Source organism: Microcaecilia unicolor, chromosome 4 (assembly GCF_901765095.1).
Source record: "Microcaecilia unicolor chromosome 4, aMicUni1.1, whole genome shotgun sequence".
Lineage (NCBI taxonomy): Eukaryota > Metazoa > Chordata > Amphibia > Gymnophiona > Siphonopidae > Microcaecilia > Microcaecilia unicolor.
In genome coordinates this window covers 198,848,542-198,862,782 of record NC_044034.1, presented here as the reverse complement: position 1 = coordinate 198,862,782, position 14,241 = coordinate 198,848,542, and the positions used below count along the sequence as shown (strand labels likewise).

Sequence of the window (14,241 nt, the reverse complement as noted above, 5' to 3'; positions counted from 1 at the left end):
GTATCCATCCTGACGCTAGTCGATTCCCCCTCCTTCCATCGCTTCCCAAAGAATCGTGCGGAAGGATGCGAGTGAGCGCATGGCGAGGTGGAGCTTGGGCGGAGAAGTGTGTGTGGAAGAAGGAGAGAGGAGTAGGTGAACAGGGGGAAGTAATGCGGCTGCAGCAGCGATTGACGTTTGGAGGCCGTTACTTTTTGGTGTTTTGGACGGATGGTGCCATGCTCTCTGGCAGTAGCAGCTTCAGCGACGACTGCTGAAAAAGGCGGGGCACGGGGGAGGGGGCAGGGCGCAGTCAAGCTCCTGTAGCGGAGCAGAAAGCAGCAGGAAAAGAAATCATATTTTGTCTTTGTTTTAGTTCTGTTTCGGAGAAATGGATTTCACAGCATACAGCACTTGAGGGCGGGGCGATTACGAACCCTCATGTGGTCGGTCACTGCTGCTGGTGACGAACCTGGAAGTGCGTGACGTCAGTTCAGGAGATGGATACAGAGAGCACGAATGCTTCAAGGCTTCACTTTCTCAGCTTCAGAACGTTGGAGGTGCGTTTTATTATATAGGATGAGATGAGTGAGAGGGACAGACTGGCTGAGGAGAGGGTGCCTGAGCCATGGTGATAGCTGTCTCTGAGGCATCTGCTTCTTGGCTTCATCTATCAGAGGGGATGATCTGTGCTGTTGACTGCATGCTTTGTGGGTGGTGGAGGCAGAGGCCTGATGGTTTCTGCTAGTGGAACTTGGAAACATGTGAAGTCATAGTTATCAACTGATAATATGCAAAGACTGGCAGTGGGAAAATGAAAACCTAATAGGGATCAATAGTACAAGAAATGTATTTAAAGGCTAGTAGCTAAGGCATTGCCCTGGAGACTACAGAAGATGCTGACGGCACTCATTGTGTGTCACTGAGCTCTGCACTCCCAATATGAGAAACGAGTGTCTGATATATGCCCTGTGATGATTTTGTACTAATCTGGCTTTTGGTAAGTTAGCTAATAAACTTTGACAGCTACGTTCTCATGTTTACAGAATCCCTGTGTCCTTCTGTTTGTGGAGTTCCTTAGTGCCTATGCTGGGTAGATTAGTCTGGGACTATGCGAGGTCTGCTAGGTAATTAAACAGTCAGACATGGGGCACATAAATCCAGTGTCCTCTTTCCAACAATGACAACTACAGGTCATACATACCTGGTAGAATACCAAAAGTTATGCCTAATTCTCTGATGATTCCACCTAGAACTTGAAAATTTGCTTGAAGTTTATAAAGAAAAACAAAACTAAGTAAAAAAAGCAAATGATAAACCAAAAGCACAAAATAAATGCATATACATACATTGTCTTCATCCTCTATGGCTTCACCAGTGAAATAGAGCACAGCACGCGGAACTATCCTCTCACGGAAAAAGTGCCCAATTTCAAAGTCTGTAGCTAAAGTGAATTCAGAATCTTCATCCTGAACAGCAGCAAGAAATTGTGTTAGAGGGTAAGAAGAGGATTTACACAGACACACACAAATAAAACAGACAGCAGCTATCTTCATTTACAGTGCCATAAAACAAGGGCAACTACCAAAACTCCTTAGCTGTTGGTATATGCATTTGAATTACAAATTAGTCACACCCCCAAGTCCATAGCATAAACCATAGGCTTAAAGCAGGATACAGACAAGAATTGCATTTTGATACTAAAAAAAATTACATAGGCCAAAAACAAATGTTTTGAAAGCTGCTGTTTGCTGCGAAGTACAAAGTACTCTCTTAGATAAAGCCCTTCAGGGACAGGAATATACCTACTGCACCTAAATGCAACTGAGCTAAAACTCAAAAAGGCGCAAGTTTTTTTTTCTCTCTTAGGAGAATGTTATGAGATGGAGGCATCACAAATTTACAGACAGATCAAAACGCAAAATAAAGAAAATTTAGAGTCCAGTTGCTTTCTGCTTTTATGTAGCTAATTGAAATGGTCCTGGTGTATAAACATAGTAGATGATGGCAGAAAAAGACCTGCACGGTCCATCCAGTCTGCCCAACAAGAAACCTCATATTTGCTGCTTTTTGTGTATACCCTACTTTGATTTGTACCTGTGCTCTTCAGGGCACAGACCGTATAAGTCTGCCCAGCACTATCCTCACCTCCCAACCACCAGCCCTGCCTCCCAACCACCGGCTCTGGCACAGACCATACAAGTCTGTCCAGCACTATCCCCGCCTCCCAACCACCAGTCCCGCTGCCCACCACCGGCTCTGGCACAGACCGTATAAGTCTGCCCAGCACTATCCCCGCCTCCCAACCACCAGCCCCGCCTCCCGATCTTGACTGACTTCTAGGATAAGCTCTGTGGACAGCACCTAAGACATGCACTAAGAGCAAACAGATAATTATCAAGAAGCACTGAATTTTTATCCACATACCAATGACTCTCCAGCTCCAGATACTATAAACAAAAAACAAAACAAAAAAAATTAAGAATGCAATTAATAGCAGGTTCCAGTATCAAACTGCAAATACAATTTTCTATTCTTTAAAGGATAAAATTGCCACTTGTAACAACCTGAATGCAGGAAGTCATATATAACACACAGTAATTTCAAATGCTGATGGCACTGCTGCAATGTGTTTAAATCGTATTAACATGTGTTACATGATAGATAGCACCCAGAATCTCCTAATAGAAGTCATGCATTAATGCAGTATAACGAATCAAAAAAATGGAATATTAATTAAAGAACTTGAAAAATATTTCTTCAAAAATCTTATTCAAAAAATATTCACTAAAAAAAAAAAAATCAACACTGAGAACAACCAACAAGAGCAGAGGTGGTCCAGGGAAGGAGGAACAGCTAGAGTAGTCACTCACTCAAGTTTATTAAAAAGGGATCCTACTGGGTCACGTGATGGCTTGAGTGAGGAAGCTGTGCCTTTCCATCTCTCCTGGGCTCTCACTCTGCCTTCGCGCTCCAAATGCGATATTAAAACAGCTGAATAGCATCAAACCCCGCATAACAACGTGGAGCGGCTTATGGACCACTTTGTGACCCGCGAAACACGAGCAACGCCCAGCAGGGCAGTAAAAAAAAGATGTTGACCATCCACGCGGCCCAGGAAAATCCAAGATGGCGACGGATGCACTCCAGGAACCACCTCCGCAGTTTCATCCGCTCCAACTGCAGCAAATAACCGACGCGGTTAAATCCGCGCTTGAACTGCAACTCCTAAAACAATCGGAGCAACTGGCAGCGGTGGAAATGCAGTTGGGAGAAACCACGCGCCGAACTGGCGAGTTGGAGGTTCGTGTATCCGAACTGGAGGACTCTGCGACGGGCAGAGAAATCTCTATGCAGGACTTTAAAAAAGAGCTGAAATTGCAAAGGGACCATCTAGATGACTTGGAAAATCGATCCAGGAGATCCAACCTGCGTATAATTGGCATCCCGGAGTCGGTGTCGGATCGCTCCTTGTCTACGCAGCTGGAAAACTGGTTAAAGCTGGAATTTGCTTTATCAGACAGCGCGGGGCCTTTATGCTTAGAAAGGGCACATAGACTGGGACGCAAGATCAATGCCAACAATAGACCGAGAGCGGTAATAATCAAGGTACACAATTTCATTCATAAAGAAGAAATCTTGAGAGGAGCAAGGGCAAAATGGGACACTTTAACATTTGATGGCGCAGGAGTAAAAATCTTCCAGGATTACTCTGTTGCGCTGCAGGCGCGCAGGAAGGCGTTTGCCCCGCTATGTCAACATTTGGCCCAGAAAAAAACAAAGATTCATGCTCCTTTACCTGGCTCAACTAAAGGTCCTCATGGAGGGTGGTTGGAAAACGTTCCACTCCCCAGAAGACGCCCAGGACCAGCTACAAGGTACACAATCGCCAAATCCAAGTCAGAATGGCTGATGGAGCTTGGACTCATACAAACGAACACTGAACCAGCTGGTGGAGGCAGCAGTATTGACAGGCTGTGAGAACTGCTCCATCTTTATGTGGCAGGGTAATGTTACAGTTAAGAAACAGTTTATGTAGAGTAAATGTTAGCTAGAGAACTTTAATGTGGTCTGAATGGTTGTGCATGTATGGGGTTGATGCGAAGGGAGCGGGGGCTGTGAGTGGGGGATCCCATACCACTACGTGACTAGCACTCTCTCTGCACAGCGATGCTGTGGATAGAGACTGTGTGGATTAGGGGAGGGAATGAGGAAGGGAGGGAGCTGGGGGGTAGGCAGGGGGGAGTAAACGGAAGGGCGGGTGGGACAAGCATGGGTACAGATAAGCATAAGGAAGGAGCGCATGGGAGCACAGAAAATATGGTGGGGGAGCTCTGGAGCCCAGTGAATAAACGAAGATACTCCTGGAGAAGGCTGGGCCCCAGGAGTGTAATAGTCCGACGAGACAGCCCAATAGGAACCTCAGTCACAACACATGAAAGGTAAAACTGAATTAAAAATCATATCTTGGAATGTAGCGGGAATTACGTCCCCCATAAAACGGTATAAGATATTATCCTAACTGAAGGCGCATGGTGCGGACATCGCATGCCTCCAGTAAACTAAACTTTCAGATAAGGAGTACACGAAACTCTGCCAACAATGGGTGGGCGAAAGCTATTACTCTTCCTCGGGGAATCGGCGTGGTGGAGTGGCTATTCTTTTAAAAAAAGGCCTGCCCTGCCAAGCCAAGCTAGTGTATGGAGACTCCGATGGGCGCATAGTATTGCTTCAACTAAATTACCAGGGAACAAAATTCTATTTATGCACCGTGTATGGGCCAAACTCATTTTCCCCCTCTTTCTTCCAGCGCCGGCCTACAATACACAGATGCGTCGTGGGTATGCGCGGGGGATTTCAACCAAGTCATGGAGCCAACCCTGGATAGATCTTCCCCACGTGCAGTGGCGGCGGTGGGTGGTGGGAGAGGCCTGCCAGCCTTGTGCAAATCTTTAGCCTTAGTTGATCCGTGGTGACTATTGCACCCTGAGAGCAAGGATTATACTCATCAATCTAAGGTCCACCAAACGTGGTCACGAATCGATTACATATTGCTATCCCAATCTTGGTTCTTCAGAGTGCATAGGGCCTTTATAGGCCCTACTGAGATCTCCGATCACTCCTTGATAGGAATAGAATTAAATATAGGAACTAGGAGGGAAGCTTCTAGATTATGGCGATTTCCTTCGCACTTATATCAGGATAAGAAATTTGTGGATCATGTGAAGGCCCGCTGGCAGTTCTATGTTGACACGAATGCGCCCTCTTGCGCCTCACCAACTGTATTCTGGGAGGCCTCTAAGGCTGTTGTCCGCGGAGAGATAATTGCATACACGAGTGCGCGAGCAAAGAAACTGGCAGCGGGCATTTTACAGTTAGAGTCAGCTTATAGGGTGGCAAAAAGATTGCATATAGCTGACCCCAATAGAGAAAACCAAGAGAAAGTGACGTCAGCATTGGTGGCGTTAAACTCGATGATTCACGAGAAATATAAGGGGCTACTATTTGCCAGGCACCTAAATTTTCAACGTTTTGGAAACAAAACAGGGAGACTCCTGGCACAGGTAGCTAGAGCAAAAACCACAAAGAAATTTATTTCTCAAATCAAACTAGGTGCTGGGCCACGGCTCTCCCGACCCGAGAAAATAGCAAAGGCATTCAAAGATTACTTTCAGGAAGTGTATTCTAATAAGGGAGAAAGCCAAGGCCCATTGATAGAAGATTATTTAGAAGACGCGGCCATGCCGCGCCTGGAACAGAAAGTGATAGAACAAATGTCTCTCCCCATTAGAGCGCAGGAACTACAAAAGGTAATAAAATCCCTACCACTCCGATCGACCCCTGGACCAGACGGGGTTCCTAGCGAATACTACAAAATTCTGGGTCACGGTTTGGTGGGACCCCTAATCTCATACTATGAAGAGGTGGTGGGGCGTGGGAGTTTTTCCCTGAGAGAAAATGAAGCGCTAATTGCTCTTATTCCAAAGCCCGGAAAACCGCAAGACCAATTGGAATCCTACAGACCAATATCATTACTCAATGTTGATGTTAAGATTTTGGCAAGGATATTGGCAGATAGGCTAGCGCAACATCTACCGTCTTTAATTGGTGACCATCAGGTCGGCTTCGTCAGAGGCCGTCAAGCTACGGTAAATGTGCGGAAAGTCCTCCTGTCCATAGCGCATAGTCAGAACACAAAAAACCCGCTATTATTAGTGAGTCTCGATGCTGAAAAAGCATTCGATAAAGTGCAGTGGAATTATCTTTTCTGGGTGTTGCGCTGGGTGGGACTGGAGGGCTGGTTCATGGAGGCTGTAGCGGCGTTGTACTCTAATCCCACGGCCAGCATAATGACAAATGGGACCCAATCAGCAGCATTCACATTGCAACGGGGAACTAGACAGGGCTGCCCACTATCTCCCCACTTGTTCCTATTGTACTTAGAACCCTTACTACGGACCATCACAAGAGACCCAGATATAGGGGGGCCTTTCTATGCCCGCACAGGAGGTCAAAATATTAGCATTTGCGGATGATATATTTTTGACTTTAACTAACCCTGAAACATCGGTGCAGCATCTGCTGGGGGCCCTAGACGAATTTGGGTTTCTTACGGGATTTTCCCTGAACTTCCAAAAGTCAGCAGCCCTTCCAACACAGGAGGAGATCAGGACAAAGTGGACAGGCAAATTTCCCTTTCAATGGGAGACAACCAGGCTCAAATATTTGAGGGTTTATATCCCCATAGACCTATCGGAGCTCTATGCACTTAATATGATACCCCTAAAGCAACAGACCACGAAAATGTTACAAAGATGGCAGGCACTCCTGATCTCACTATTAGGTCGCATTGCGCTTTACAACATGGTCCTTTTCCCCAAGTGGACATACGTGTTGCAAATGCTCCCGCTACTCCTACGTCCCGGAGAGGGAAAGTGGCTCCAAAAAAAATTAAATTATTTCTTATGGCAGGGGAAGAGGGCCCGCATACCACTTCCCAAAGTAATGTTACCCCAAAATAGGGGGGAATTGGGACTTCTGGACCTTAAATTGTTTGCCCTCGCTAGTAATACACGGCACATATCAGATTGGTTTCGCAACTCCCACTACTTTACTTGCACATACACAGAGATTGCTTTACTGGGAAATACCCATTTTGCATGGTGGTTACATGCCCCATCGGTGGACTTGACCCAGTTGAGACAGCTACGATATGTTCTGTCCCCGCTGCGCACCACCTGGAGGAGACTCTGTCGGCTTCGGTCGTTGAGTCCTTCAGTCTCGGGACTGTTGCCACTTAGTTGAAATTCGGCATTCCCGGCAGGGAGTACTTCACCTGCCTTTTGGAGGTGGAGCGCGGCAGGGATAAAATATCTGTTTCAGGTGGTGAATGACCAAGGGGGAATAAAATCACTCAAGGAGCTGAGGGAAGTGTATGGGGCGAATGTGAATGATTGGTTTGCGTATGCACAGTTGAAGCATTATGTAGCCTCGTTACCGGCAGACTCTTTGAGTGTGGACTCTTGGGACAAAGTTCATGAAATGCTTGGACTAGACGCACAATTGAAAGTACCACTTAGTTATTTCCACCGCAACTTGAGAGATGCATTGGAGACCCTGGATTACAAGGAGGTGTCCGTGGCTTGGAGTGCGGAACTGCACTTAAACATTCAACCAGAGCAGATTGGGGAATGCCTAAAAGCAATGTACAAAATGACGGCAAACGCGGCTTGGTGGGAAATGCAGTACAAATTCCTACTTCGATTGCATATTTCTCCTTACAGAGCATATAGAGCAACACTGCGAGAAACACTCTTGTCCTAAATGTAAAGGTGCTAAGGCCCACTTGGGGCACATGTATTGGAACTGCGTTCGAATAAAAATCTTTTGGACAGAGTTACATGGCCACGTGACACAGATCTGGAACTCATCTTGGAAGCAGTCGCCAAGACAGCTGTTCGATGTATTCGGGCCTCCAGAAAAGGAGTGCAATTTTTTAACACCTGGGCCCCTTTTTGGGACTCCCTCACTCCAGTAGCAAAAAGTAAAATATTGAATTGTTGACTCATGCTTGATAGAGAAGGGTTGGGTAAGGGAAGGGAGAGGTGGGGGGGGGGGGGGGGGGGGGAAGGGAAGGGGAATAGGGTAGGAGGGAATAAAAGGAAAAGGCAAGACGAACAATGTGTTCTATAAGATATGTAACTTGAATCAATATTGTAAGTTGTTGATGTTTGGATTGCAATAAACACGATTTATACAAAAAAAAAAATCAAGAAGAAAGCTCCCAATAAGAAGCATAAATAATTTGCTTAAAAATTGCATTTTTACTATCTTCAGTAAAATACCGTTCTGACCTATTTGGCTTTATGTTATGGAGTCATGGCTACCAATCAAAGAACGTATTATTTTCAAAATCTGCACCATGGTTCACAAAATTATCTACGGCGAAGCCCCGGGATACATGACAGACCTCATTGATCTATCAACCAGAAACACATCCAGTTCAACACGAACTTACCTAAATATCCACTACCCAAGCTGCAAAGGACTTAAAAACAAATCAACCTATGCATCCAGCTTTTCCTACTTGAGCATACAACTGTGGAACGCATTACCAAAAACGGTGAAAACAACGTATGACAACCTAAGCTTCCGGAAAGCGCTAAAAACTAACCTGTTCAAAAAGGCATACCCTACTAAACCATAAATGCCTGAACCCGGCAACACAACGAAACCAAAACACGTAATGGCTTTACAAAACTCTCCCGTTCGACGATTCCCAATGTGCTTGTTCCAATGATCCTTATTCTACCACAACATCACATTGTATCTGTCGTACCGATGCCGGCGTATGCCTCTACTGTACTATGTAAGACACAATGAACCTGCAAATAGGCGGGAAAATGTGGGATACAAATGTAACAAATAAAATAAATAAATAAATAAATAAATAAAGGAGAATGGTGGTAGCAGTGTATGCGGACTTGTTTAGGCCAGGTCTTCCGTACCACAAGCCAATTGGGAATGCTCCAAAAAGTCGTGTACACAGTCCTCTGTGGAAGGGTGGAGGAAGGAGCTCCAGTCAAGAACTGCAATGCCTAGTGTCTAGATTTAGCCACTAGGCCACTAGGATTTAGCCTTAATTTGCTGGTATTTGCAAATTAAGGCTCATGACTACCAGATCCTAGCCCCTGCTCTGACTGAGCTACAAGACCATAAGGAGCAGAAGGAAAACTGTCATGGCACTCCCAGCCCCTGAATAAGATGATGTAAACTAACCAGAAATTTTGCAATGAGAAGAAAAACCAGATGAAATGGAAAAACTGGGAAATAAATAATTGTCTTCTAGTTGCAGAATAGTGCATGTTGTATACATAGGTGTTTGCTGGGGGAATTTGCAAGCCATTATTGCAGGTAAAAATGGAGTTCTGAGCTGTCTGCCTTATATGAGAAAGACATCTTGCATTCACCTTTACCCACTGTAGAGGGATGCACTCCTAGAATCAGAATACACACACTTTAATCAGAAAAAATATCTGAAAGTGTAAACATATGTGGGACCTCTTTCCTGAAATTTTAAATGAAAGAACATGCAAACCACTTCCATTTGAAACCAAAATGCCACCTAATGGAGTCACTTCTAGAAGCCATAAGAATCTACAATACATTATGAAGCAATAGTTACTTCTCAACATCCAAACTAAGGGAGAGGGATGCAACCTGGTTCCTTAAACTTGTGACTAATGCTGGGGAATACCCCAATCTGGAAGGACTTCCAATGGCCATATCTTGAAGGAGAGGAAACCAGACTTGCATCAGCCAGTATTGGGCTATGAGGACTGTAGTACCTTAGTCCTGTCTAAATTTTAAGAGTCTTCGCTAACAGCAGTATTGGAGAAAGTATTCAAGGCTAGCTTGCTACAAGTCCTTTTCCTGGAGCAGATCTGGAGATACTTTTCTATTCTGGGGAGTTGCAAAAAAATCCACCATGCGTGTGCCCCACTCACCAAAGATCATTCCCAGAGTCCAGAAACTGCTTGTGGGTTAGAAGGGTATGGCTCAGCTTGTGTGCCAGGATACTGTCTTTCCCTGTCAGATATGTGGCCCAAGAATCATCTCTTAGGTCAGTTCCATATTCTGTCACTCTCCCAAAACTTGGGTATCTGGTTAGCTAACAAATTCATCCTAGTCCAGATGGACAACCAATCTCTGAAAGCCATCAGAACATCCCACACTACCTTGAGCTCTAGGAAGTTGATGTAACCTTTCCTGAGCAAACCATCTACAAGATATCCCTAACCAGTTTGGTTGCATCTTTACCGAGAACAATGTCTATGGGGAAAATTTGGAAGTAAATTCCTTCACCATATTGAATTGATCCATCCAACAGGACAGTAAATCTCAGAGAGTTCTGAAGATATAGACCATATCTAACCGGGTAGTTACCACAGAGAGCATAAGGCCTATCAAGCCTGTCTCATCTTGAGACATGTGTAACCTCTAGTGGTAATACCACGAGTCTACTACTACAGGTTACCATTCTGAACCTGGAGCTGCAAGGGCAGAAGTGACCTTGGATCGCTCCTGCCCATCCTACCCTCCTAGACTACTAGAGCATCCTGATAACCTCTGATATTCAGCCCACTACCTGGTTAGCTAACCAGATAGCAGGTTGAAAATCACATCTATGCAGTTAACTGCCCAGTCTGTGGCAGTCAGAGAGGATACTCAGCAACACTATCCAGGTAGCAATTAAAATGCAATTAAATTGACTCCAAACTGTCCTTTGATCCTCAGGTCACACAAGTTGTAAAACTGGGCTTCCTTGCTTTAGGAAAACTTTGATCTGGAGACATGTTCCATATTTGGTGAGCCTGCGCACACGCCCAGACATACTGGGCTGCGCTTTTGAAATTTTTGTTTGAGGTCACTGGGGTGACCTACCCAATGAAGATGGACTATTGTTTGCTACACTTTAAGCCTAAATGAGTCCAAAACCCAATACATCAGTTTGCTGGACAATTGTTTGTAGCAGGCAAACTGGTGTTGGCAGCGGCTTGGAAACAACCGTCACTGCCGGGCCTTCAGAGAGTCTTGCAGAAATTGGACTATATCTGCCTCATGTCAAAACTTACAGCACTACGGACTGGTCGTCTAGTGCAGCATCAAAAGATTTGGAAGCTTTATGAACAATGGTTATCCTCCCAGCACAATACAGGATAGTAAAGTATATGATAATGAGTGGGCTAAAGCGATGGGGGAGGGGGGAGGGGGGTTCTTGCAAAGAAAGAGTGGAACTAGTAATGTGAAACAGGTCTGGAAATTTGATTAGCAATATGGTTGTATTAGAAATGTTCTACGCTCTGATATGTTTATATATGAAAATAATAAAATAAATGGTTAAAAAAAAAAAAAGGAAAATTTTGATCTGTCTGTAGCTACTTTGATCCCCTATCACTACATACACTAACCCATGCATTTTTGTTCTCCTGCCTCGATTACTGTAATCTCATTTATTGTGGTATCTAAAACTTATCCCTTCATAAGCTTCAAACCCTCCAATATTCAGCAGCTCACTTGATTTACAATGCAAGCAGGAGATATAGCAGCTTTTAAACTAGAAACGGGGGGAAGGCCGACAGTCGCTCAAAAGCGCATGGCTCGGGATAAGGTATCTTTCAAAGATATCACCAAAACAGGGAAGATAGGGTATCCTGATAGTGAGGTTGCAAGAGAGACCTTAAAAAAAAATAAACAAACAGACAAAAGATTGCAAATTAATACTGTCAAGTACTGAGTATGATGTAAATAGGAACAAACAACATAGTTTGAAATGTCTATATGAGAATGCCAGGAGCCTAAGAAATAAGATGGGAGAGTTAGAATATATTGCAATAAATGAAAAATTAGATATAATAGGCATCTCTGAGACCTGGTGGAAGGAGGATAACCAGTGGGACACTGTCATACCGGGGTACAAATTATATCGTAGTGATAGGGTGGATCGAATTGGTGGAGGGGTAGCATTGTATATTAACAAGAGCCTTGAATCGAATAGATTGAAAATTCTGCAGGAAACAAATCACTTCTTGGAATCACTATGGATTGCAATTCCATGTGTAAAGGAGAAAAGGATAGTAATAGGAGTGTACTACCGTCCGCCTGGCCAGGATGAACAGATGGATGCAGAAATGTAAAAGGAAATTAGGGATGCAAACTAACTGGGCAACACAATAATAATGGGTGATTTCGATTACCCCGATATTGACTGGGTGAATGTAACATCGGGGCACACTATGGAGGTAAAATTCCTTGATGAAATCAAGGACTGCTTTATGGAGCAGCTGGTACAGGAGCCAACAAGAGAACCTAGTCCTTAGTGGAGCGCATGATCTCGTGCGGGAGGTAATGGTGCTGGGGCCGCTTAATAACAGTGATCATAATATGATCAGATTTGATATTAGCTTTGAAGTATACATAGGAAATCAAATACGTTAGCGTTTAACCTTAAAAAAGAAGACTATGATAAAATAAGAAGAACAGTGAAAAAAAAAAAAAACTTGGAGCGGCTGCAAGGGTCAAAAATTTACATCAGGCGTGGATGCTGTTCAAAAACACCATCCTGGAAGCCCAGGCCAAATATATTCTGTGTATTAAAAAGGAGGACGGAAGACCAAACGCAGCTGGCGTGGTTAAAAAGTGAGGTGAAGGAAGCTATTAGAGCTAAAAAAAAAAAAAATCCTTCAGAAAATGGAAGAAGGAACCAACTGAAAATAATAAGAAACAACATAAGGAATGTCCAGTCAAGTGCAAAGCGCTGATAAGGAAGACAAAGAGGGACTTCGAAAAAAAGATTGCATTGGCGGCCAAAACACATAGTAAAAGTTTTTTTAGGTATATTAAAAGCCGGAAGCCGGCAAAAGAATCGGTTGGACCACTAGATGACCGAGGAGTAAAAGGGGCGATCGGGGAAGACAAAGCTGTAGTGGAGAGATTAAATGAATTCTTTGCTTCAGTCTTCACCGAGGAAGATTTGGGTGGGATACCGGTGCCGGAAATGGTATTCGAAGCTGACGAGTCGGAGAAACAATGAATTCTCTGCAAACCTGGAGGATGAAATGGGGCAGTTCTAGAAATTGAAGAGTAGCAAATCTCCTGGGCCGGATGGTATTCATCCCAGAGTATTCATAGAACTGAAAAATGAACTTGTGGAGCTATTGTTAGTAATATTTAATTTATCTTTAAAATCGAGCGTGGTACCGGAAGATTGGAGGGAGGTCCAATGTAACGCTGATTTAAAAAAAAAAAAAAAAAAGGTTCCAGAGGAGATCCGGGAAATTATAGACCAGTGAGTCTGACGTTGATGCCGGGCAAAATGGTAGAGTATTATAAAGAACAAAATTACAGAGTATATTCAAAAGCATGGATTAATGAGACAAAGTCAACATGGATTTAGTGAAGGGAAATCTTGCTTCACCAATTTACTACATTTCTTTGAAGGGGTGAACAAACATGTGGATAAAGGTGAGCCGGTTGATATTGTGTATCTGGATTTTCAGAAGGTGTTTGACAAAGTACCTCATGAAAGACTCCAGATGAAACTGGAGAGTCATAGGATAGGAGGTAGGGTTCTATTGTGGACTAAAAACTGGTTAAAAGAAAACAGAGAGGGTCACATGTCGTCGTGCTGAGAGAGCAGACGCAAGTGGGAGAAGCTCCCAGTTCAGATCGCCGAAACCCACCCTTCTAGGCTACATTGAGCGGACCAAAATGGACAGTATTAAGCACACCCTCTTAAGAACCTTTTGCGAAAATAGTGAGGTGGTTTGCCAGCATTTATGACTACAAAAACGGCTCGCAGGGAAAAGGAGAAGCTAGCGAGGTACGACTCCAAGATGGCGACGGGAGGCCCCTCCTCGGTCAGCTCCGCGTGGGTGTCCGCAATTGTCACAGAAGTAACACATGCCATCGATGCCTCATTTGACAAAAAAAATGCAGGTACTGTCCGCTAAATTGGACAGTGTTGACGGGAACTTGGAAGCTCTGAAAGGGGAGTTCTTGGCTTACTGCCAACGCGTCTCTGACCTGGAAGATCGGGTACAGCAGTTAACAACCCTGATGGCTGCTTTACAAGATAAAGTGAAAGCCCTTGAGGATAAATCTGACAATATGGAAAATCGCTACCGAAGGGGGAATCTTGAGAAAGTTCCTGGAGTTATGGATAATATCTGCACTGAGGATGCAACCGGCAATGGGACCCGT

The 14,241-nt window shown here is 44.3% G+C and overlaps 1 protein-coding gene across 1 annotated transcript in view; it reads right to left on the bottom strand.

The window, feature by feature from the left end:
- NAP1L4 (nucleosome assembly protein 1 like 4) overlaps nt 1-14,241 on the bottom strand; it is a 481,814-nt gene that overhangs the window by 100,124 nt on the left and 367,449 nt on the right. Inside the window, 2 exon segments of the mRNA XM_030201119.1 lie at nt 1,329-1,448; nt 2,407-2,429. Coding sequence (XP_030056979.1) covers nt 1,329-1,448; nt 2,407-2,429 — 143 coding nt within the window.